This window comes from Pteropus vampyrus, unplaced genomic scaffold, assembly GCF_000151845.1.
Source record: "Pteropus vampyrus isolate Shadow unplaced genomic scaffold, Pvam_2.0 Scaffold89, whole genome shotgun sequence".
Taxonomy (NCBI): Eukaryota; Metazoa; Chordata; class Mammalia; order Chiroptera; family Pteropodidae; genus Pteropus; species Pteropus vampyrus.
In genome coordinates this window covers 1,395,819-1,420,533 of record NW_011888870.1, presented here as the reverse complement: position 1 = coordinate 1,420,533, position 24,715 = coordinate 1,395,819, and the positions used below count along the sequence as shown (strand labels likewise).

At 45.2% G+C, this 24,715-nt stretch overlaps 1 protein-coding gene and 1 non-coding gene across 6 annotated transcripts in view; one reads left to right on the top strand and one right to left on the bottom strand.

Moving 5' to 3' along the window:
- Positions 1–5,857: 5,857 nt before the first annotated feature.
- The window catches only part of XPNPEP1 (X-prolyl aminopeptidase 1), a 47,134-nt gene continuing 28,276 nt past the window's right edge, over positions 5,858–24,715 (bottom strand). For 4 of the 5 annotated variants that reach the window (XM_011363766.2, XM_011363767.1, XM_011363768.2 and 1 more), the window contains 14 exons: positions 24,617–24,712; positions 22,236–22,317; positions 20,520–20,730; positions 18,954–19,043; positions 18,787–18,837; positions 17,548–17,606; positions 17,337–17,414; positions 15,399–15,470; positions 13,600–13,660; positions 12,109–12,178; positions 10,823–10,996; positions 10,083–10,159; positions 8,786–8,884; positions 5,858–6,388 (listed from right to left, as the gene is read on the bottom strand). In XM_011363766.2, the coding sequence (XP_011362068.1) occupies positions 6,260–6,388; positions 8,786–8,884; positions 10,083–10,159; positions 10,823–10,996; positions 12,109–12,178; positions 13,600–13,660; positions 15,399–15,470; positions 17,337–17,414; positions 17,548–17,606; positions 18,787–18,837; positions 18,954–19,043; positions 20,520–20,730; positions 22,236–22,317; positions 24,617–24,712 (1,349 nt within the window). In that variant the 3' untranslated portion in view covers positions 5,858–6,259. Of the gene's footprint in view, positions 6,389–6,419; positions 6,552–8,785; positions 8,885–10,082; positions 10,160–10,822; positions 10,997–12,108; positions 12,179–13,599; positions 13,661–15,398; positions 15,471–17,336; positions 17,415–17,547; positions 17,607–18,786; positions 18,838–18,953; positions 19,044–20,519; positions 20,731–22,235; positions 22,318–24,616; positions 24,713–24,715 lie in introns of those variants that run through there. The other variant, XM_023532734.1, reaches the window with a different exon arrangement.
- LOC111742243 lies at positions 22,446–22,564 on the top strand. Its single transcript, XR_002781237.1, has one exon. It is a non-coding gene; the product is annotated as a 5S ribosomal RNA (ribosomal RNA).

The following is a 24,715-nucleotide window of genomic DNA, read 5'->3' as shown; positions in this document are numbered from 1 at the left end:
TTCTCTAATAAAAAGAACTAGGGCTTCTTAGAGAAATGGTTAATTCTAAAACTGGGGCAAGAAATACAAAGGATGAGCCTAGAGCATCTTGTAGTGCCAGAAAGTAAGAAAATGCTTAAAACACACATACATACACACATAATGCAGAGTTGTGTCAAAGGGACACAGGAGCCAGTGAAAGGGTTCCCAGTGGCCAAAGCTGGAATAATTTGAGCAAGAAAATAAAGTAGTATTAATTATAAGCCAAAGTGTAAAACAAATACTCATGAGTCTATGCAGATATGAAGAAATGATTGAATACATCAGTAAATGTAAGAGATAAATCCACTGTGCAGAAGAATTCCAAATAATTTATGTAAATAATCCATCCTCAAGAAGACTGAGCCATAGCTTCCTACTCCTTGAGTGTGGGCTACACATAGTGACTTCCTTCCAAAGAGTACAGTATGGATAAAAGAGTAACTTCACAGTGGAGAAACCTCACCAACACTGTCACAGTCAGGTGATCAAGGTCAACTACAACAAGAAAGGTCATGTTCTAAGTCTGTACCCTTGATGTGATGAAGTGGCACTTTACCTCTAACTTCCTCCCAAAAACCTATCACCACAGTCTAATTATGAAGAAAATACCAATAGAGGGACATGCTATAATATTTGACCAGTACCCCTCAAAACCACCAAGGTCACCAAAAATAAAGTCCAAGAAACTGTCACAGCTAAGAGAAGCCTCGGGAGACATGACAACTAAATGAAATGTAATATCCTAGGTAGGATCCTGGAACGGAAAATGGGTATTAGGTAAGAATTAAAATCTAAATAAAGTATGGTCTTTCATTACTGATAATGTGTCGACATTAGCTCATTGTGACAAATGCACGATATTGATATAAGGTGTTAATAATGGGGGAAACTAGATGCAGGAAATAAAGGAAGTCCCTATACTCTCTTCACAGTAAATCTAAAACTGTTATAAACAATAAAGTTTATTTTTTAAAAATAATAGTATGGGAAAATTGGCAAGTATTTGGGAAGAAATCGGAGGCAATAAGCAGATAATTCAAAAACAGAACGGGCACTCTCCTTCCTATTTAAAAATACAGGTGTCCTATCATAAGAAACAGCCAAGTGCTTACTGCTTGTCCCAGAAGTGGGCTACATGATTTGTGCGCTTTTTTCACTTAACCCTCATAAATATGCTATTACTGGTTATCACTACCTCCATTTTATAGACGATGAAACTGGAGGTCAGAGAGGATATAGGATATGCCCTAGGTCACCAGCCAGGAAATGGTGGGAATAGATTCAATTCCACTCCCCACTCTGCTGTAAACATGTTTGGGATGCCTTTATCCATCATGTAATAAATGTGTATTGAGTACCAACTGTGTGCCCAACACCATGTGCTGGTGTTGGATCCCAAAGATCTACAAGTCTAGTTGGAGAGACACAGGCAAGTTAAATTTTTAGAAGCCATTATGGTTTGTGAAGAAAATACATGCAAAGAAATTTAGAGCTGGGACTTCCACTTGGAGCAATCAGGAAACGTGTCATGGAGAGACTGGTGGGTCTTGAACTGGGAAGAAGGGAAGGAATTGGAGGATGAAGTATGGAACAGACCCTCCAGCTGGGAGGCTGCAGCCAGTGCCTGTACCTGCTGATAGGGCAGGTGTCTGGGAAGTACCACTTCCTGGTGAAGAGCCCTGGCCTGTGGCCAGGAGACCAAGAACTGGTACAATGTTTTTTTAAAAGGAGGGAAAAAGGGCATTTAGAGTCTACCCTAACCATTAGGACACAGAACATTCTGCACTATCCTCGACCATGTGACCTGGTGTCTCTTGCAGCATCTCCTTCAGAGAGCAGGCGATGGGCACACCTAGCCGCCCGTGTCCCCTCTCCCCCCACCCCCATTCTACAGCAGTCACCTGGCCCCAAGGCTGCCAGGAGAGGGTGGTCAAGAAGCTGACAGTTCAATGAGGAGACACAACTGCTGCCCAAGAACCAAATTTATGTCATGCGTGTTTCGTTTGACCCACATGTTGTTTTGTGTTTTTTAATGTTCAGTTCGTTGCAAACGTTTAAAAGCTGCACGATATCACAGAGAGAAAGGAGGTTCAGCCTCTCTTTAAAACCGAGTTTTAAAGGTGCTCCTGTGAGCCCTCTTCCTCGCACAGCACAGCAGCCGCAGAGGGACACCTCCTGCCTCCTTCACACAGGGCTTGCTCTTCCCCCGTCATAGTCCAGTCCCACCAGCTCACACTCAGTCTCCTTGCCACCTGGCTACTGTTGATTTATTCTTTTTAAGTTTCTTAAACTTAGCAGACACCAAAAAACACACACAAGCGTGAGGCTTAATGAGCTCTAGAGAGCACCGTCACCACAACCCGTTGCTCCATTTTCCTTTAACCTCAAGTTTCGCTGTGAAAAATTCTGGCAAGCTTAGTTTTTCTACTACAACTTACTGGGTCATTTGTTTAAATACTGAAGAAAAAAAGTTTTTTTAAGTATAATAATTTTATTTATGTCCTGTTAGTTATTCTGGGTCTGTTTATTCAGTTTTAGGGTATTCCTTTCAATGTTTATTTAAATTTTGTTTTTTTAATCTCAGAAATGTTTGCTAGAATTATGGCAAATATAGTTGTTAATATTTATTCTATTTCCTTGCTTTAATTTTCTTCTTTCAGGAAACCTATTTTATAAATGTTGAACTCTTTTTTTCTGCCTGTCTGCTATATTTGTCACTTTCTCTTAAATCTTTTTTATTCATTTTGTTTTGATTTTTAAAAATTTTCCTCTTACTCATCTTCTATTTATCTTAACACATTGTTTATCCATTCTCGCCTTCCTAGGGGTTCCTGAGGCATTGATGCTCCAGCCACCCCCTAATCCCCACCCCACTACACGCCTCACCTCAAACCCTCACTCACCTACTAGGGTGTGCAAACTCCTGTTTCCGTTGCTTTTCTCAAACTGCTGAGATTTTGAGCTCCTGATGGTTATTTCAGGGTTCTCAGGTCCATTAGATGCACTCCCCCACACACGTATCACTTCCTTCGGCCTCCTCCTGCATAGATGCTGGTACAAGCTCGTAGTCTTCACCTGCTCATATTAAGGGTTTGGGGGGATACTTGTCACCTGTATTTGGTATAGTCTCATCCATGAGTTTTAGTTTTGCTATCCCAGTTTTACTGTTTTTAAGGAGTGACTTGGAGAGATTTAAAAACTAAGACACAACTGCCACCACCTTGCCAGAATCTGCATTTTTGTTTTTAAGCTCTGATCTAATGAATTCTTACTCTTGGTGCTCCAACTACTTTCAGGAACTAGCAACTACAGTATGGGCTTTGAAATTGCCAAGCACCCCTCCCTCCTCCATGCTCCCAGCCCTCCCACTACACCCTGCTGTCACCCCAAGAGACAAGTGCTTGAGCTGTTGCTTAAAAGGTGTCACATAGTGCTGCATGTTGTATCTTCCTGACATTGCTGGTACAAATCCCCCAGCTTGGAAACACCATGGGCGAGACCTCCCTCCTGGTTTGAGTACAACCTTGGCCCCTGTCACAACTGCCCACTGCCATCTGATGAGAAATGGCTGTCAGTGCTGGGCAGCTAGATGCCAGGATGGGCCCTCAGGCTGCACCAGCGCTGAGAGCTCGGGTGATGGAGGGCAGGCCCCTCTCACAGCACGAGGGACACAGCTGGATTTTACCAGAAGGTGAACAAGCTTCTGGAAGTCAGCCCACAGGGAAGGCCCCACATCTGTACCCTTCCTTGAATCCTCACTACCTTGTATATAAAACTTCATGAGGTGATAAAGTGAGCAAGATCAAAAAACAAGATCAGCTTCCCTGGAATTAGTCCATAAATTTAGCATAATACTTGCTTTTTTGCAACCGATCTTTTTTTTAAAACGTTTATTTAAAAGAGTGAGTCTTCTGATCCACATCTCTCATCTTCCCTCTGAGCTCCTACACGGTACAGTTTTATTCTGGTCCTCAGTCTTTCTGGGGCCATCTCACCTAGTTTACCTCTCTTGGACTTAGATGCCAAGACATGCAGGTCCAGGCAGGAAGCTCCAAACAGTCGGCACCAAAAAACCTGGCTTCTTGGGCTTCAGCCAATTAAATCAACTTTACTCTGAGGCTGCCTTGGGAAGTGACAGGTTTAACAGCCTGGTGAACAAACAGTGGAGTTGCCGTCACACTTGAGTTATGGTCTGTTTCGGCTCCACATCAACTGCAATTTGCAGCTCCCATTCCCTAGGAGAGGGGAACCTTCAGGGCATCCGATGAGGAGTGGAGTCCTAGAGGGGAGGTCTGACACGGACACGGGACAGATGAGAAACATGATTAACACGTCCTATCAATCAAGGAGAAACTTCTCTTTAAGTCCAATCCTATGGAACATATTAGAAATAAGAACAAGTGTGAACCAAAGGCATTCAATAATTGATCTTCGGTGGATCGAAATATATCCTGCTATTGTGAGGCCACATTACAAATATAACCTGAGCACTGGCCACGCTATCTTGCTCCCTCCCACATAGCAAGGTGGAGTCGGTGATCCTTGGGAGAGAAGAACGTGGAAGGGGCAATGGAAATGTTGGCGAGTTTGTTTTCAGCGCTCTGTCCATTTAGGCTCACCTCATCAGTAAAATTTTCTTTGCTGCCACCCTGGTTCTGAACAGTAAACACAGATTAGCTCATTTTATTTTCTGCTCTGCCAGTTGGGGAAAGTAACAGACATTAACAACAATGCTTTAGTGAATGGCCAAAGTATGCTTGTATTTATTCATCTTGCAAAGCCATCCAAACCAAAGAGGTGGTTTAAGATTTAATGAGATTAGTTTTCAAAGAGAACATAGCCATACAGTGGAAGAGTCTACAGTTATTAAAAATAATTAGATCTATCTGTACCATTATGAAAAAATATCTTAGCTATATTGACAAGTTTAAAAAGCAAATTGCATAATATGTACCGAACGACCCAACTTTTGTACAAGGGGTATGTGTGTGTGCATATGCATGTGTATATATTCTTTTCTAGGTACACACATACTCATTCTACACGTTACTAAATACTGAATACAAAGAAAGAAACTGGAAAAAAACACACGGCAGATAACTGGTTAGATCTCCGGGGTATGTCTTGGGTTGGGTTTCTAAAGCAGCACACCCTAAGACAAGGATCTGCATGTAGTTTATTGGGAGGCGGGGTGGAGGGGGGGGGAGTGGCCCCTGGAAACACTTGGAGAAAGGAAAGTTGAGACACAGGAAGTAAGGAGTGTGTTATTAAACCAGTTACCAGAGTGGGCAACTGGGGCTCCATCCCACGGGGACCCTCAGGAGACAGTACAGACCATGCTTGAATATCCCAGCCTGGGGATGAGGAAGCATGCTGTCCCGCCCCAGCCACGACGGTCTGCGGTGGCCGGGACAGTAGCTCTGCTGGCCCTTCAGGCTTGTCCCATGTACGCAAATCAAGAGAAAGCCCGTCCTCTGCAAGTTATGAGACCACGAGAGCTGTGGTGCTAAGGGTGAGACATCCGCCACGTCTGCTATGGGGCAGGCCATGGAAGACACTTCGACGTTAATTTTTATTGGGTTTCCTGTATCAATGACATTTTAAAATGAGGGGGAAAAAACCTGATAATAAAAATACCAAAACATTAGGTTTTCTAGAGAAAAGAAAAAGAGACATACAATTAAGCCAGACAATATGTAGGGAGGCCAGGGACCTCTCCTCAAAGTGGGCCTCCCACCTAGAAAACGTTTGCCCCAAAGGCCACCGGCCCTGGAGATGAGCTCAACTGACAGGCAGGGTGGACAGTGTCATGAGGAAAGAGACAGCTGAGACGAAGCAGCTTTGACATTTTATTCACTGATCATAAATACAGTCTCATGAGCGTTAAGGTGATTATGAATGATGTACTAGCACCTGGAACTTGACTGTCACATAGCACTCACTGTTTCACCATCGCCAGCCAGAGAATTCACGGGGGCTGCTCGGGGCGTCTCCCCTGATGAAGTGTTCAGCTTTTGGAGCAGCAATTTTATTCTTGGCTCGTTCTCAACAATTTTAAAAAAACTCAAAAAGATCAAGTATTTGCAAGAAAATATCAAAGAGAATAAGATTTTCAGTTCTTAGAATCTAAAAGTAAAAAGGGGAGGTAAGAAAGAAGAGGAAAGGGGAAAGAAGTCAGGGGTCTGCCACGTTTCTTCCTTTCCCCAGAGCGTTTACAAAAACGAAAACCGGGGAGGTATCAATGCTGTTTGGAAATGGGCTGCGTCTCTCTGATGAGCCACTCGAGAGCTTCCTGGCGGCCCTGTTTCTGCAGCTCCTTTCCGATCACATCCCTGCAGGTCACGTGGTAGTTGTTGAGCCAGTCGCACTACAAGAGGGGAAGGAGGACAGACGTGGTGCTCACCATGGCACCTTTACCAAAGGCTACACGGGTGAACAGTGAGGGCCCCACGTGCTGAGATCACAAGATGACAGTAAAGAAACCCTTTCGCTCTGCTCACGGACAAGGGACTTCCTTGTGTTTTGTTTCCCTGGAAACAGATGGGACGAGGCCACATCACTTATGGTGAAAATGCTCTTGGAACAGCCTACTGCACGTGGACTGGCAATGACGGTGAGGGAACCATAAATACCTGACGGCAAGCCACAGTTCTGGGCTCCTCTAAGGACGGATTAACCTGTAACCAGCGTTCCCCGACAGGACAGTGGAAGCCATACGCACAGGTCATACAAGAGGGAGGGGGTCTCATAGCTCCTGCACCCACAAAAGGGGCCTCATTCTCTTAAACGTGAGCCATCTCTGGGCGGTGGGAGGAGGGTCTGAGAAACAGCCCCTGGACCGCTGTGAAGACTCTTGCTAAGAGACACAGCCAAAGCTGTGGACACACTGAGTTCCCGATCCTGTATCCACTGACAAAGCAGAATAAACTGAGATGAGGGTCTGGTACAGTGGCTGTCTAACTGAACCTCAAACTTTTGGTGGCCAGGGACTATGGTGCTGCAGGATGGAGTAGGGAGTAACCTTGACTTTCAGACCCTCAACTGAATGTGGCCACCACACCAGTAGATAAAAAAGAGATAAGGAGGGAGGTCTGACAGGACCTGGTGCCTGGGTCGGGGCTGAGCCACTGGATCTGACGGTGAAAGTCCTGTAGCAGTGAAAGGGTGAAATCTCCCCTCTGTGGGGGATGAGAAGGTGGGGGTGGGGGGTTGAAGGCTGGGGTGAAGCAAGTTCTATCGAGAGGATAACAGCCCACTTTCTTCACTGTCCATCAGGTTGGCCTGATGGGACGCCCAGCTGCGGCGAGGCTGGGAAAAGCAACACCACCATGGGTGCAGTTGTTGTAATGGGCCGAATATTTGGGAAGGCAGTGGGGTTACAAAAGAATGGCCTTGTGGGACCACAGTCTGGACCAGGTACTGAAGCCTGGCAAAGGGGTCTTGACGGGCACATGAATCTTCAAGGCATGACGGCAGACAGGTGGGGTGGTGTTGCCAGGTGGCTTTGACCCAGCCGGGGCTCCAGTCCCCACTGATAAGAGCCCACTAGGCCTTGCTGGGAGGTGGGGATGGTGTAGTGTCAACGGAAGCAAACTGCCATGTCCGCAACAAGAACAAGTGGGGCTACAAGGTAGCTTGCCATCCAAAACAGCTCAACAGTGAAGGTGACAGCAGCAGCCAACCCTGGGGACACTCCCAGGGCCCTTCTGGATGGTGGGGGGAGCTTCAGTGGGACCTGAGCAACAGCCCAAATGCCCCGACAGTGTGCAGCAGCCCATGTTCCTGTGACCAAAGTCTGATGCTGCCATCTGGTGACAAATGATGGGAATGCTGACCCAACCCCCAAATTCCCTAAAGTGACGGCTAAGACATTCTGGGAGATAATAAAAGGCTGTGACCAGGTGTTTTAAAAGCCCAATGAACAGAATCTTCTTGTGGGCTATCACTGTGCCTTCAAACAGAATGAAACTCCAGATTCATTCACTGAGTGGTATATGGGAAAGGAACCCTTCTGCTGAAAGATAATAAATGTAGTCTGCTTAATATGTTAAGTACCACTATCTACTGTTATTTGTGGAAAATGCTTGTGGTCCCAGGGTAGGAAGATATCTGGCTATAAAAACTAACTGGCCAGAAGAATAGTTCAGCAATCTGACCTTGGTCACCTGCCTGATCTCTCAAGCCCTACTCCAGGTTCCTGGGCCTCCCACTTCCCTGGCCTCATGAGCCTGGGGACCCGCCCTAGGATATGAAAGAGTTTCAAGACGTATAACACTCTGAGCTTGATAGGCACTGTTGTGCTCCTGCTTTGTGAAGGGTGTCACAGCCCAGCGTGACCAGAATAGAAGGTATCACCTCTGTGTGAAAACTAGTCATATAATAATAAATCTTGCTTCTCATTTCCTTAATGTTTCATGCGGCACAAGAAAACACCCTGGTATGTGCAACAGCCAGAGGGGGCCCCACCACCCATCTGGCCTTCTGTGGAGAAGACATAAGTCCCATAGCAACTATGGCTCCTGCCCTCCTGGAAAACAATGGCGTATACTTCCTACCCGCACAATGGCGGGAAGTGCAAGACCATCTCTACCTGGTGGCCCAACAAACACAGGAAAAGCACCTGCAGTGCTCAGGAAACCCAGGATCATCAGGCTCAGTCGGCCTAGACCTCTAACTTAAGAAGTGAGAATGGAGTAGAGAACACAGGGCAGCTCTGCAGCCCCCACCCCCACACATCTGCCCTCCCCCAAGACTCCCTCATTACCTCTTTGTCTGTAAGAGAATCCACATCTATCATTTTGGTCTGTATCGGAACCAAAGTCAGAGGTTCAAAGGTCAGGCTTCCCCGGTTATTGAAGTTATACTGTGGGAAAAGGAAGAGAACAGAAGCTTTTACTTTTCATCACAATGAACCCCCCATGAGGTCATTCCCACCAGTTACAACCATCCCTCAGAGCCAGGTGTAACTGGTAATCAAGAAATAATCAGCTGGTCACCATTTTTAATAGGCACAGGAGGCACAGTGAACACAACTGATGCCACTTTGTAGGAGCTGTTCCACTGTGCAAACAATGGCCTGTGCCACCAGGACAAGCCAAACGAAGGGTCCCAGCAGCAGGCCCACAAAAGTGATGTCTACTGTGATGGAGAGGAAGTAGGGCCGGGGTGTAGGGGTGATGGGGCTCAGGGGCATTACTAGTTTTGGTTCTTGAGACTCTATAGAGGTATGATCCCCCAAAATCGTTTTTTAACAGTCAACCATGTGGCCTGCCTTGACCCAGCCAAGCCCGCTAGTGACAGATAACAGGTGTGTCCACTCCACGTAGTACAGAACAGCCAGGAAACACAATGGCGTGCCGTGTCTCTGGTCCTGGCACGGTCTTTGGGAGAGAGGTGAGAGGCTACTTTCAACATGGGAGCCAAGAGCAGATCCCTCCAGTCGACCTCGTTGGAGGCGTGGAAGCCACTTCCCTCCAACTGTTCCATTTCCATAGTCACCAGTGGAGGAGGAGCAAACAGTTCTTTTAGGTAAACTTAGCACCGATAGCCCTGTAACCTTTTGGTAATACTGATGGGGGAGACGGTGAATACCTGTATTCCAGAGGGCAACACAGCTGTCCAACTGCCTGCCCATGGGGCCTGACCCATAGTGTGACTAAGGGTTCTTCAGCTTTATCAGATAAAAATTATCTGGGTATTTGTTAAAAATAGTTTCCAGGCCTGGAAACTGAATCAGGGTCTGGAAGGAGTCTTTAAACAAGTAGCCCCCAAGCAGAGGAGACTTCCAGATGAGCCGCTGCCTCTAGTAAACTCAGAGCCCAAATCACATCAAGCAGGAATCAGCCTGGGGCCCCATGAATCCCAGTTCTGGGTCCCAGTTCATTAAAGATTTTCTTTCTGGCTTCACAGAGAAGAGTGATTTCTAGGAAAGTCTCCGATATTAGGGAAGGGAGGCTCCATTTTGGCCCCAGAATGGCAGTCTTGCCTCCAAACATAAAAGTCTTCATCTCTCTCCATGAAATAAGAAAATTTTAAAAATAAATAGATATGTGATTACTCACCTTGGTCTTCACGGGAACCACCAGGACAACATTCTCAATGCGAATTCCAAAAGCTCCATCTTCATAATACCCTGGCTCTAAAACAAACCAAACCCCAAAATGAGAAGCGGGCCATGATGAAGCTATAAGCACAGGGCTTTCCCCCTGGAATGACAGCCGCCCCGAAGCGGGAGGAGAAACAGATAATGGGTCCACTCAATCCGGCTGCAAGAGCCTAGGGGAGCCCACTTCTCCCACATGGCCATTTCTAATAGGTACTGAAAGAAAGGTTTTAAAGTTCCTGAAAACTGGCAAGAGTAGGGAGAACAGTAACAGGGGGCCCACCAAATAAATCATGGTGCATATCCAAGAGGCATAATGACACAGGCATTAAAATACATTCACAAAAATTTGGTAATGACATGGGAAAAGGAAATTTATTAAGAAAGCAAAATACAGACAATAATTCCAGTATAATCTCAATGATGAAAAAAAAAAAAAGATATGAATATAAAAGACCAAAAGCTAACATATCAAAATATTAAGTCCTGTTTCCCCAGATGGTTGGATTACAATGATTTTCATTTTCTTCTTCACACTGTTCCATTGTCTCACTTTTTGTACCATGAACACATATCACTTTTATAATCATAAAAGGTGGTTACTTAATTCAAAGTAACAGGAAGGGAAAATTGTTTCCAATTTACTTTAAAATAATTAAAATATAAAAAATGACAAAGAGCTATGTGAAGGTCACCTACCATCAGTGACAATCATGCCCGCCTCCAAGGGCTCATCGGAAAATGTTTTATAACTGATGCCACAAGGACCCTCGTGAACATTCAGAAAAGACCCAACACCATGTCCTGTTCCGTGCAGGTAATCCAGGCCAGAATCCCATAGTGCTGAACGGGCAAAAGAGTCGAGAAGGTGGCCTGAAAGACACATGAAAAACCATCTGAGGATATGTAAGTACTTTCCAATTTGCAAAGCACTTCAGAGATTAAATTTGTTATCGTTTGGCTCCAGAGAGTGAAACAGAAAACAGGGGTAAAATTTACTAGAAGGATCAGATTTCATCCCAGCACAAAGAACCTTCTAACAATCAGAGCTCTTGAGGGCAGCTCCCCAGCCAGGCAGAGCTCAGTCTGAAGCTCGAGGACCATTTGTCCATGATACTGGTGAGGGGATGGTCACCTGAAGCAGGTAAGGGCTGTGTCAGATGACATGGACGTTCCCTTCTGAGCTCTGGGACCCTGAGGTTTCAGAATTACAAAGATGAGACTCTAACTAGATTGCAAGTAGGCAGGCACAACGAATAAGGAAACTAGCGTCCAGGGAGACCAGGTCTTGTCAACTCCCAGTCCAATGCCATACCAACCAGTCCTCACGCAAAGTATGCATCTAAAGTCAGTTCCCAGTAAAATATACCCCAACAAGGGCCCTAAGAGAAGAATGGGGCTCAGTGCTGAAGGGCAGACAGGAGGCTGGATCTACTTCTACTCAGGTGCTGAGGCCTTCATGCCCTGCTGTCTTCTCCTGAGAGCCACCCACATGTGTCAACCAACAACTTATCGGGGTCCCCAACCCCCAAGCTGTGGACCAGTACTGGTCCTTGGCCTGTTAGGAACCGGGCTGCAAAGCAGGAGGCAAGTGGCGGGCGAGCCAGTGAAGCTTCATCTGTATTTGCAGCCGCTCCCCAGCGCTAGCATCACCCCCTCAGCTCCACCTCAGATCATCAGGCATTGGATTCTCATAGGAGCACTGGTCCCTGGTGCCAAAAAGGCTGGGGACTGCTCCCATACGAGGTTGGGAGAGAAGAACACAGTTAACACCGGGCCCAATCCTAACACTGGCTCCCTGGGAGGCCCTCTGACCTGTCAGTGGGTTCAGGGGCCTCACTTCATGCAGCATCCCCTGGCCCTGGCTGGGCCTGAAGTGGGTTGGGGGCTGACAGAGAGGGAAGGACATGTCCTACCACTCAAATTTAAACATGTTTGATGTCTGAATAAGAAAAAGCCTGCCATATGACAGAGGAACCACCTACCTTTGGTTCCAGTCGGGAAAACGGCTGCACTCACAGCTATGTGGCCCTTGAGGACATATGTGAAACATTCCTGCCAAAGAAAACCCAGGGGGCACGTTGCAGAGTGGGCACAGGCACTCTGGTCCTGTAGTTTTCTGATAGTTCAGAAAATCTTGCCTCTGAAGAATTTTTAGCAATACCACAGAGAAAAAAATCAAAGTAAAAAGAAAAAACACCTAGTAGGAATAAAAGGTTGGCCTAGGGACCAAAGTTCCAGAAAATCTTGAAATTTAATTTAGTAAAAGAGAACTGTCAGAGAGTTGACCCCACAGATCTTTCCCTTATAATGAGCATTCTGACACATACTATGTCAACTGAGCCTTAGAAAGACTGGAAAATAAAAAGTACTGATGATATCAGCTAACATTATTGAGCCATTCCTCTGTGCCAGGCACTGTACATTTAATCCCACACTTCGTGGCAGAGGCACTGTAGTCATCCACACTTTACAGAGAGATGAAGTAGCATGCTGGGTTGCGTGGTTCCTAAGTCACAGCATCTGGCCTGGGAGCCAGGCAGTCCTGCTTCAGTATCTGTGCTCCTTACCACCATGCTACACTCAGGGGTATCCCTACTGCCTGGACAGGAAAAGTGCTGTTTGGAAAGTTAGTGGCTTGCCAGGAGTCTGGTCTGGGGCTCTTTTCACAGCACAAAAAGAGTCACGCCAAAGGTATCTGGGCCCAAGGTCAAAGTCTTCAAAGGTGCTGATACCTACAAGCAGGGATTGAAACTAAGAAATCAGCCCCAGAGCATCATATAAAACTCTCTTCTCTGGATAAGCTTCCTGAAGTTTATGATTCATTCAGAGACTCAACTAACATTCCCTGGGAGGTGACTATGACCTGGGAAATTGCTGGGCTCATTGAACCTTCACAACCAACCATGGATATGGGTACTTTTATCCCCATTTTTATGGATGGTATAAGTGCCTCGTTCAAGGTCATGGAGCCAATAAAAGCCAAGAAGATCAGAAGCCCAGTTTCCAGACTCCTGGTACACCTCCACATCACAGCTGCTTCCTACTTTCCTTGCCAAACAGACCAGACACTGAGCAGAAAATGTCACCACAGAGGGCTCCTATAAATAGGAATAGGAACACTGTACTTGAAAGAAGAATGGGGTGGCTTTCAGAATCAAATCTAGTCACTCTTTGTAAAAAGCATATATTTCACTACCCAACTTCCATCCTCAAAGAGATTTCCTAACTCGAGAGAAGGCCAAAGCTGTTTAAACTTGAATATGAGCTACTTTGACCTCAGTAGACAGAATGCTTTCAAAAGTTCCCCAATAATTAAATGGACCTCATAAAGCAGGTAAGCCAGACTCCACTGTAATGAGCTATTTTACTGTCCCACATATAATTTTTATTTATTGATACACCCCCTTTTCATAAAAGCAATGCTCTTCTTAAGAAAGCAGAGAGAGCCTCTCATGCTTTCTGCTCCACCTTACCTTCTCATAAGCTGTAGGGGTCCCAAAATGCATGGTCCGGGTCACGTCTGTAGTTCCATCCCTTTCCAAAACAAAGGACAAATTAGTTTTCCATCAAAATAAGCTTTTGCTCAAAAATGAGACAGATGAGGATGTGGAGAATTTAGAACCCTCATATACTGCTGGTGGACATGTGAAATAGTACAGCCACTGTGGAAAAGAGTTCCTGAAAAGGTTAAACATAGAGTTACCCAATGGCCTGGCGACTCCACACCTAGGTAAGTACCCAGGAGAACAGAAAGCATATGTCCACATAAAAGCTTATACACAAATATTCATGGCAGCATTATTGATAATACCCAAAAGACAAAAACAAACCAAATGCTCATCAACTGATGAAAAGATAAACAAAATGTGTTATACCCATACAATGGGACATTATTCAGCAATAAAAAGGAATGAAGTACTGACGCATGCTAGAACACAGATGAACCTTGAAGACGTTAGGCTAAGTGATAGAAGCCAGAAACAGAAGTCTATATCATTCCATTTATGTGAATAGTCCAGAATAAGCAAATCTATAGACAAAGTATAGCCATGGTTCCCTGGGTAGGGGAAGATGGGAGGCGACTCCTAATGGCAAAGTGTGTTCTTTTTCAGAGTGATGAAAATGTTCTAAAATTGACCATGTTGATGGTTGCACAACTCTGCGAGTACACTAAAAACCATTAATTGTAACCTTTGAGTGAGTAAATGGTATGGTATGTAAATTATATCTCAAAAAAGTTGTTATACAAAATAAAATGAAACAAAATGTTCATGCAACGATGGCCCGATGTAGTGGGAGTGAACTCAGTCAGGTGCTGACACACACATTCTTGTTCTACAATGTGACAGCTGTTTCATGGAAGACACCAACACTGGGATTATAAAGGCAAGGGAGGACAAAGTAAACAGAGCCTGTTTCTAGTAAAAAAAGACTAAACTCCCAATTCCTCCTTTCAGGACAGCAAAGAGTTTACTGGCCCCTAAAAACACCCAAACACACCTCTTGGAACACCCTAATCCATACCCTCAACAGAATAACTTCCGGAAGCTTGCTAGAAAGGATAAGTTCCGGAAGCTTCCTAAAATTTAGAAGTGAACCAAAGTTTATACCATTACCCTAGCAATCCCAATACCCCTAGCTCTAGGCTGTTGGCACCAACACTCAAGGCTAGGCTATGGTCTCTGTGTACCTGGCCGAGCTCAACTAATAACTAGGCTCTCTATCAGCCACAGTCCCAACTGCAGTGGGAAAGAGAGCACTTAAAGGCCTTGCTCATGCTCTCTTAATGCAGACACCACCTATTCCAGCCCCTTCTCATGGGTTCTACATCAAGCCCCAGCCAAATCTTGGGTTCTCCTCTGAGGAACCAATATAGATGATGACTGTGAAAGTGGCAAGACATAAAGGAAATTCTGGGGCAACCTTTGTTTCTCATTTATTCATTCAAAATTAAGTCCTCACTTCACAAGTTCCTAGGCCACTGCAAGTCCAAGGAGCTAGCAGGCGGATTATGGGCTGGGATAGACTTTCCAATGGTTCTGAAAACTTGCTTTCAGTTACTTAGTATTTAACAACTTCCCGCCAAGGACTAAATGTTTCTATCAAACAGTCTTTTGTGGGAAGAGAGTCACAACTGGACTATTTTAACTAGGGGTGAAAAAAAGGACAGGACACAGGAAAGATTCCATTAACGGCCGGCACAGAACGGGATTACCAGCTGAGCACTCTCAGCTGGAGCCTGTGACATTCTATGGCAACCCCATTCACTTACTTGTACTGAGCGCCCGAGTCAATGAGGTATACCTCGTCCAGCGACAAAGTCCTATTCGTCTCAGGGACCGGCCTAGGAAAGTTAATTAAAAATTAATTATTCCACAAATGTAAAACATTTGCTATATCCTGGAGGAGGGCATACTTATACTTTTTGTACAACTTATGTAAGACTAAAATTACAACAGAAAACAAAGTTACCCAGTAACTTAATTATTACAACTAACATTAACCTTCTTCTATTCAAAGACCCAGTCAAACCTATCACCCCAATTAGATAAAGAGCTTAGCAAGAGGAGGTAAAATAACATATTTCTTTATATCTATCTCCATTTCTGTCTGGAACAAAAGCAGATGTTCATGAGGTAATTGTAAAAAGTACAAAAATAATAATCAAAAGGCACAACAGGACCAAGCTAGAGTCTTTGCAACTGGGAAGGGAGCAGCCTGGAATCACCTGTCTCTGGGTGTGGGGGTCCTGGGCCCCCACTTTGGCCTCCATGTCCCTCCCCCCTCCTCAGTCCTGATCCCCTTAGGTGCCTCCCCACTTTCTTCTCAGACCACCAGACAGGTACGTAAATGTCTCAGTTTGGGAGAAAAACTAAAGGGATCTCTGCTAGCAAAAGGAGTAGATCACGACACTCATGCTGAGGCACTTTTTCAAATGAACCTGCGGTATCTTTTAAAAAGGGATCTGATTTTGCTGTGCCTTTCCACACAACATCGCTGTACTGGGAAATGCTAAAAGGGATACGAGCAGTCCAAGCCCACACCCTGGCAGCTGAGAGGTTCTCCTTCATTCCCAGGCACCACCCCCTCTACAACGAGGTCAGAAGCCATTCCAACCAGATGTGGAACCAGCTCCAGAGCCCTGCTATCAACAGGCTTCCAACAGCCTGCAATGAAGAAATGCCAAAGGAGAAGGAAATTCCGCCTCCGTTGCTCTAAAAGTTTTTGATGTGTTAATTACCTGCAAATTCTAGGAAATTCGTCACCTGAGTTAAACATAAGACAAAAGCTGCAGTCCTTTTGATATTTTAATGGGAACAGAAGCATTAATGTGAGAGAACTGTGCAATCACATCTGTAACCCTCTCCCACACACAGCTTCAGAACTTGCCTCAAGACTAAAATCTAAAAGCAATTATCAAAACGGGGCGGGGGGGGGGGGGCGGGGAACCTGTGCCCAAGTATGCACAGTGAGGCAGATCAAGTGTTCTTTCACTGACTGAGTATCACAGGTGAGAAGCAAAGAACTCAAAATGCCCAACACGAGCCAAAACCATCTGACTGGGCAAGGCTGAAGCTGGAGCCCAACGGCCAAGCCAGTTCTGTTTTCCACCATCTCCACAGGCAGATCCATCAGTCCTAAACCTATGAACAGCCCTCTTGTCTCAGTGCAGGGATACTAAGCTCTGTGGGCCATGGGCTCCTGCAGGTCATCTGAGAAAAAACCCCATCAGCTGGGGTGCCAGGCTTCAAGCCCTTCTGGAGGAAAGAGAGCGTGCTATTATCTCCCTACTCATAAGAGGGAGCTCCACAACCTAGTGATAAGTTTTTAAGGGATGGATTTTTGGACTAGCACATCAATAAGGCTGCCATTATCAGGAAATACACTAAAAAACACTAATAATGAAGATTCAAGGGCTATGAATAGAGCTCCTGCAGCCTCAGAAAGGAGGAAAGGACAACCATTTGACAACATCGTGGAGAATGTCAACGCCATACATCTGAGCCTAAGAGGAAGCTCCCAGAAGGCAGAGGCTTGGAGATTTGGAGAAAATGAGACCTTAAAGGTCTTAGTTCCCATATGAGAACACTGTCAACAGACAGATGGAAGTGGGCACTGGGGCCCCTGGGAAATAATGCCTCTCCCCTGCTCAGGCTCCTGTGCAGAAGCAGCAGCAAAGCCAGGCAGCGTGCTCCTCCACAGGCCTTACGCGTAGTGAATGATGGCGCCGTTGGGTCCCGTACTGGAAATCGTTGGGAAGCTCAGGTCCACAAAGTCAGCCTGTTGCCTGGAACAGAAAGACACACGGAGCAGAGTGGCTTAAAGGGTTTTAATGTGCCGAGATTCAGGGCCCTCCCAATCTCACTTAATTCAGCAAGGAAATGAGCACAAGGTTCACGGGCCCCCTGACAGACCCTTACCTGCGAAATTCTTCAGCTTTGTCAGCAGCTGAGATCTCTGTCACGCCACCCTTGGGCACCTAACAAGGAAGTTGCTTTTAACCACCTGGTGTGATGATTCATGTGTTTCCTACATATTAAACTAGGTACACTGAAAGCTTTCTTTTCCTCAATTCTCATGTCTCAACTGTCCAATCTATAGGACACAGCTTTAACAAGGAAGGAATTCCCAAAGGCTTTCACCAAATCTATCTTAAAGTAGACGCATTTCTATCTGTTTAGTTTTTCACTCAACTCCTTTACCTCAGTATTATATCCTGAAACTTCCCAAAACTTAACACCAAGTAAAACTTCAAAAGCTTCCCCTTAGGATATCATCCTAAGAAAGTCATCCTAAATAAATAATAAAGATAAATGCAATGATATTATTACAGGGTTATTGATAATAGCAAAAAAATTAAAAACGTAAACATTTGAAAATATTAGGAAAGGGTAAATAAATCAGTCTAGCCACTAAATGCAGTCTCCATTTAGATCATTTTTTTAAGCCTCAAAGTACATGGAAAATGCTTACACTACGATACTAAGCAAATAAAATAAACAAAATACAAAATCCTATCTATACACTGAGAGACATGTAAAAACGATTTATACTGGAAAAATGAATAGAAGGCGGAGTTTGGGGGGGAATAGTTATACTGGTAGAAATAAGGGTGATGTGTTCTTTTCCCAATTTAAGCTGCTTTAAAATTTTTAATTTAATATTTAAAGGGAATATGATATTAGGTAATAAGAGCACAAAGAAATCACCCTCCTGTCAACTCTAGGGAGTGAAAGGCAGGAAACTAATGGCCAAGCGTGTTTAATACAAAAAGTTTAATGGCTTAAAGTTCAAAAATGCACATAAAGATCTTTTTCTCTTAAGATAATCAGTTTGCTTATATTATCATGAGAGTCATTTTTCCTTATAATTAAATTCCACTTGGTTACAAGATAATTCCTTAACCCAAAAAGGATCCACTCTGGTAAGAAATTTCTTTTTTCATCCTTGTTACTATTTTCTACAATTAAAGAATTTTTAAATGCATACACAACAAATTCCCAGAAAGAACTTGTAAAACAGAGCACTAAAATCAGATTAAGATCTTAGACGTCATGGTCACCAGAGCATGGAAGGTGCCACGGTTAGAATCACATCAGAATCACGGTTAGCATCTGAACAATCTATATCCACATGTTAAACAAAGACTAAGAACCAACCTCTTTCTCCAGCCAGTTAAAGAGTTCACAGAGGGCAACAGCATCTTTAATCTGTGCAAACAATGGAGACATTTTTAAAGTTACTATTTAAAATCAAATGGGCAGATCCAGAGCCCAGCCTTCTGACTACCAAACATCCCCTCCTTTGCACAAGCTGTTTTACTCACATGAGCTCGCCTCATGCCTTCTGATTCAGCGGAATTCTTCACGGCTTTGGCAATGCAGATGGGGGTGTAAGGCATACAGCAGCGATGTTCCTAGGGGCAAAAGTCAAGAGTACGAACAACAGAGCCTGGCTCTCCTCACCTAAGAGCAAGGCAGTCACCCCTCACCTAGTACCCCACTTAAGGCAAATCATTTGAAGAGCTCCCACTCGGGACCCACCCAGCTGGCCATCCCCTATACTGCTTTTTCGTTGATGACTCTGAACATGACAAAAGGGGCTTGAGCTCATCCAAAAAAGATAAAGTACTTCACATAAGGTATTTTTCTTACATCCCCCACCCGCTCAACTCTTTGAGACTGCTGGCTGCCGGCCATCAGCAAGATATTGCTTTTCAAACCTCCATGGTTGTGGTTAGAGTTCACCCAGGACTGAAATAACCCCTTTATTGCTGCACAATAGAGGCTCTTCCCCAATGTCTGGGGACACACATGACTGATGTGGGCAGGTTCCTGCTCCTTCCTCTTTCTTGCTCAGGGACCACCATCAGCCACTATTCATGGTCTGATCTTACAGCTGGGAAAACCCTTCCCAATCTGAGAACCAGTTAGAATCCGGCCTATGTTCCAGGGAGAGTGGACTTAGTACCATCTCGCACTTGCGCAGAGCTTCTCAAGGGGCATTCGCTGCCTCCGCTCTCTTTATCCTCTCTCTCACATGCATGCCCCTCGTGGAACAGAGAAGGCAGATGTGATCCCCACTTCAGTCAAGGAAGGGAAGCTCTGAGTAACTGAGTCTCACAGCGTCACACTCAGGAAGGCCCACAGCTCAATGAAGAGAGAACATCGCAGGGCTTGTCAAAGGCCAAGGGCAGGGCAGTCAAAAAGGTGATGTTTAAGGTGGCCTGGATTTCAGTCCTGCCCCAGGCCCTAAGGAAAACTGAGGTGACAGTTACCAGCTGCCAGGCTGCAGCTTGGTCAGGACAAGGTTATCGCTATTATTTGATCTGACAAATCCCCAACTCCAGAAGCCTCCCTGGGCCTCAGGTCTCCTCATCTATAAAATGATGTGGGGCTGGAGGAGTCGCGTTTCCCAAGCTCTAGGCACTCGCACACCACGTGCGCAGCTCTCATCCTGGCTGCTACCCCCGGACTGTCATTTCCTTAACACTTTCCTTCAGACTATCTTTAAATCAACTTAATTCATTAAACTCAACTTTGTCTCAAGAAATCATTTTTATATTATCATGATCTCACATACTATATTTTTTTTCTAGTATATGCTAAAACAGTTTTAAAACAGATACATTTAAAGAAATCTAAAGTCATCTCTCGTGCCATACTCTGAAAAACACAGGACTCAATGGGTTCCCAGGGCCCTCAGCCTCTCAACACGGCTCCAGCCCAAAGGGCTCATCCAGGAAGATGAGACCTCGGACCCAACAGCCAGTCCTGGAGATCGGCCTGAACAACCTCTGCTTCAAAGACAAAGTCACACGACACCAGAACTGGGAAGGGCCTGGCAGTTGGAGTGTGGCAGGGTTTAGGTGGGCTTCAGTGGGGCTACCAACCTTGGGGATGGCCTCGCTCACAGCATAGCTGGCCTTGTCGCTGACCCACACCTTCTCCCTCGGGGAGAGGTTGGTGCATAGAACCCTGAGCTCACTCAGAATGGACTTGTAGGGAAGCACCTGGATTCTATATTCAGCTTCCAGCCCCAAGTCAAGAAGCAGGTGCTCCTTTACACTGGGGGCATCTATGCGGTCACCGTCAATGAAGAGCCTGCAGAGGGGCCAGAGGTGAGGTGACAGAAAAAGGAAGGTTCGTCAATAAGAAAAAAGACCCCAGCACACACAACAGGCTCTAACCTTTGGTAATCAAAACCAAGCAGCTTTTCCTTCCTCTCATTCCATTCGCAAATCCTGCTCTACGAACTCTGTTCCCTGCCCCTGTGTATATTGTCAGCATCCACCCAATTCCCCATGCCGCTCCTTCCCTCCTAAATTAAGGTCTTTGGACCAACAGCCTAAATCTCCCTCAAATCTGTCCAGCTTTACCTGCAGCCTGGCCCAGGCACTGTCCTGGTTCAGGCCACTGCCATCTCTCAGCTGGATGACAGTCACAGCTTCCTAACTGATCTACCTGCTTCCAGTCTCCCCTAAGCATGCTATTTTTCATAGGCATAATACTCCTTATGATTTACAAGCCTCAATATATGGTTCCCTGTGAAAATCTCATTCAATAGCTCCCCAGTATCTTCAGGATAAGAGCCCAAGCTCCTGAACTTGGCTCACAAAGCCTTCTTTTATACGGGCTCTGCTCACCTTCTGGCATCACATTCTACGTTCCAAGCTCACTGACCCACACTCCAGGTCCTCCACACACACGGTGCTCTCTCCTGCCCAGAGCCTCTGAAATGCTGTTTCCTCTGCTTCGATCACCATTCCCCTTGCCCCCCCATTCATCCAGCCAACTCATGTGGACCCTTAATCTCTGCTTCAATACTTGCTTTCCTCAATAGTCTCCTTGACCCCCAAGTCTAGGTCAGGCCCCTCCTATGACACCCATACCTGTCCTACTGACAAGTTAGTCACCACTTTTGTGCCTAAATCCCCCAAGCAGACACTCATTTCCCAACTCTGACCTGGGCCCCTGTCTGTCTCATTCACCCTAGCACCCAACAGAGACCCTAGCACATAACAGGCACTCAATAAATGTGTGGTCTGAATGCAAAAAGCCATCTAAAAAGAAGAGCAATAGCGCGAAGGCCACAAGCAACACTTTAAAAGACAAGCTGACAACTGGATAAGGTGTGACACAGGGGTTTTCCTGTGCCATTTTTGACCTTCAAAATGACTGGTTTATTTGCATCATGGAGTTGGATTGTATAACTTGTAACTGAGCTACACACCCTTTGCAATGGCTGCTAGAAAACTTGGGGTCAAACGTGTAGCCTAAACGAAACTTTGCAGCAGGAATTTTGTGAACTAAACCTCACTCGGTTTTGTTCTGAAGTCCTCACCTACTTATTCTTTTATCTCATAGTACTGTAAAGACTTTCATAAATTTCAAATCATTTGGGTTGAGGTAGGATATAAATAAATGCCTACTGTTAGAGGCATTTAGACGAGAAGGGAGAGGCGGGGAAAGCAAGAAAGGGAAGAGCAGGAGAAAAGCAGCAGATCGGTGGAATGTCAAACAGTGACTGCTGGGCCTGGACAAGAAAGGGGACTCGGGGCTCCAAGTAGCTGTGAGGAAGAACTTTCAGGTGTGGGACAAACACTCACATGATCGTCTCTAGTCCTATGACTGCGTAGGAGAAAAATACTGGATTGTGCTCCACATCCGATCCTCGGAGATTGAACAGCCCTAAAAAAAAGAAAAAGAGTCCCTGTCACCTGCCTGACTTGAGATTTCAGGGGTGGCTTGCAGGGGAGGGAAGAGCTTCAACTTGCTACGGAAGGATTCAGTGGCCTTTCTCAAAAGGCAAGGAACCAGTCTACGGCCATGCCACCCTGAACGTGCCCAATCTCGTCTGATCTCGGAAGGTAAGCAGGGTTGGGCCTGGTTAGTACTTGGATGGGAGACCACCTAGGAAGACCAGGTGCTGTAGGTATTTAAAAAAAAAAAAAATTCTGCAATCAAAAGGCAAGGAATTGTACTTCCGGGTTCTATCTCTGAGGTGCAGTTGCTCATGTCCACCAGACGATGGCACCAGAACTGTTTCTTATGCCGCCATCTCACCGTCCCAAGAAGGGAATGGAGGAAGTTATTGGTCAGAAAACATGAGAAATACCCTCCAAACAAAGAGTTGAAATGGTCCGCCTGGTGGTGACCTGCCAGCCTGGCCTTGCCGCAGAAAAACCTCTGGCACTCCCAAATAATGGGGAAGGAGCCAAGCACTATCTCCTTTCCGAGGCAAACTACCTAGGGAAGAAAAACTGAGACCCACCCACGAGAGAGGACAAATGAGGCCCTCCAGGCAGGGTCAACAGCCCCGTGGAGGCGGAACTTTTTAGGAGAGGAACAAAAGCAGTGAGTCAGAGAGGCCCTGAATGAAACCTGAGCCTGCGGGCTCACCCCAGGGTCAGCTGTGCTACCAGGACTGGGCACAGGACCTGCCTACAGCCAGTGTCAGAGAGTTTGGTGACTGACGTTTGAGAAAGGAGAGGGACCAGCAGAGAGCACAGCTCTGGCCCCAGGGCTTCCAGCTGTCTAAGGCTTTCTCTCCTGAGGATCCCTGCACTTAAAGCCCCAGGTGTAAAAAGTACTGCCTCTATTTTAAAATAATAGCTGCTCAAAGTAAAGCAAGGAGGCAACGTTTTTCATCTACCAGACTAAACAAACTCTTAACAAATAAAAGAGCACCTGGGGCTGGCAAGGGTGTGGCACCATGGGTGTATTCATAAACCACTGTACAACCTTCCTGGCAGTTAAGTAGCAAGACAGGTCAAAGCCCAACCACGTGCATATCCTGTAACCCAAAATAACCACCCCTAAAAGCCAACCAGATCTAGAAAGAAAACTATCAAAAACTATGACACCAATTCTGATACACCAAGATTTTGATGACAGTATAATAATGGAATTGTGGAAAAACTGGAAATAACCAAAGGTCATTCTTAGGGGAATGGTTAAGTAAATTATAATGTAACCAACCATATGATGGGATATCTAATAATCACTAAAAATCATGCTTATATGCTTAGAGTATACTGATAGGTTGAAAAACAAGCTACGAATTTACATATGCACAGAATATTAACAGTGATTGTATCTGGGTAACAGATGATAGGTGATTTTTTTCTTTTTTCTACTTTGCGTTTTCCAGGTTTTCCACATGGCAATGTGTTTTTTTAGTAATCAAGGGGAGAAATTTGCTTTATATGTTATTTTCTCGCATGCTGAGATTATTAAGTTAATTAGGGATGTAAATCACTGATACACTTGACAAAGTCTGGAGACTGGTGGTTTGGAAAGATAGGACACTATGTAGTAGTGTTTCTTTCTCTGGTGAGAAAATAAAAAGATAAGGCAGTGCCTTTTCTCAGTGACCCTGGGTCAAATCTAGTCAGAAAACAGGAGACAGGACAGGAAGGTTCAACCAGATTCCTTCAAATTCTAGACTATAACAAAGGGTGGTTTAAGGTCTGAAAATTGAGAAACTGCTATTGTATCAAAAGGCTTGGTGAAACCTTCTCAGTGAGAATATTCTAGAAATATTTCTAAGTTTTCTGAAGTATTTCTAGAATATTCTCACTGTGAAGAAATTGGGGAACCACAAGAAAAGTATAGAAAGAAAAAAATGTCTCCTATATTCCCACTTCTATACCTACAGAGAAACACGAATGCTTGCAGACACAAAAGATGTCTTCCACAGAGATGTCATAGTCCTGGAGAGACCAGCCAGAGGTGACATCACCATAGATTTAACACCAGCCTCTGGCTGTCTAACACTACTCAGGGCCAGGCTACATTCCTCTCCCCCACTCCCTATAATTCTTTCTCCATCCTACCTGGCATATCATATCGTATAACCACTTGGTGACATAGTCATTTGTGTATTCCCTGGCTACTCAGAAAGCTGAATAGCATGAACACACAGATTCCCAGAGAACCAAAGGAGAGGCTGGGTAATGTGCCCAAATAGTGAAATCAAAGCACTCACACGCAATCTCATCCAGGGCGGTGACCACAAACCACAAGATGTTCCTCTCAGCCATTTTCAACCGAAGGTCTGCAACCTTGTCCTTCCAGGAAATACCTG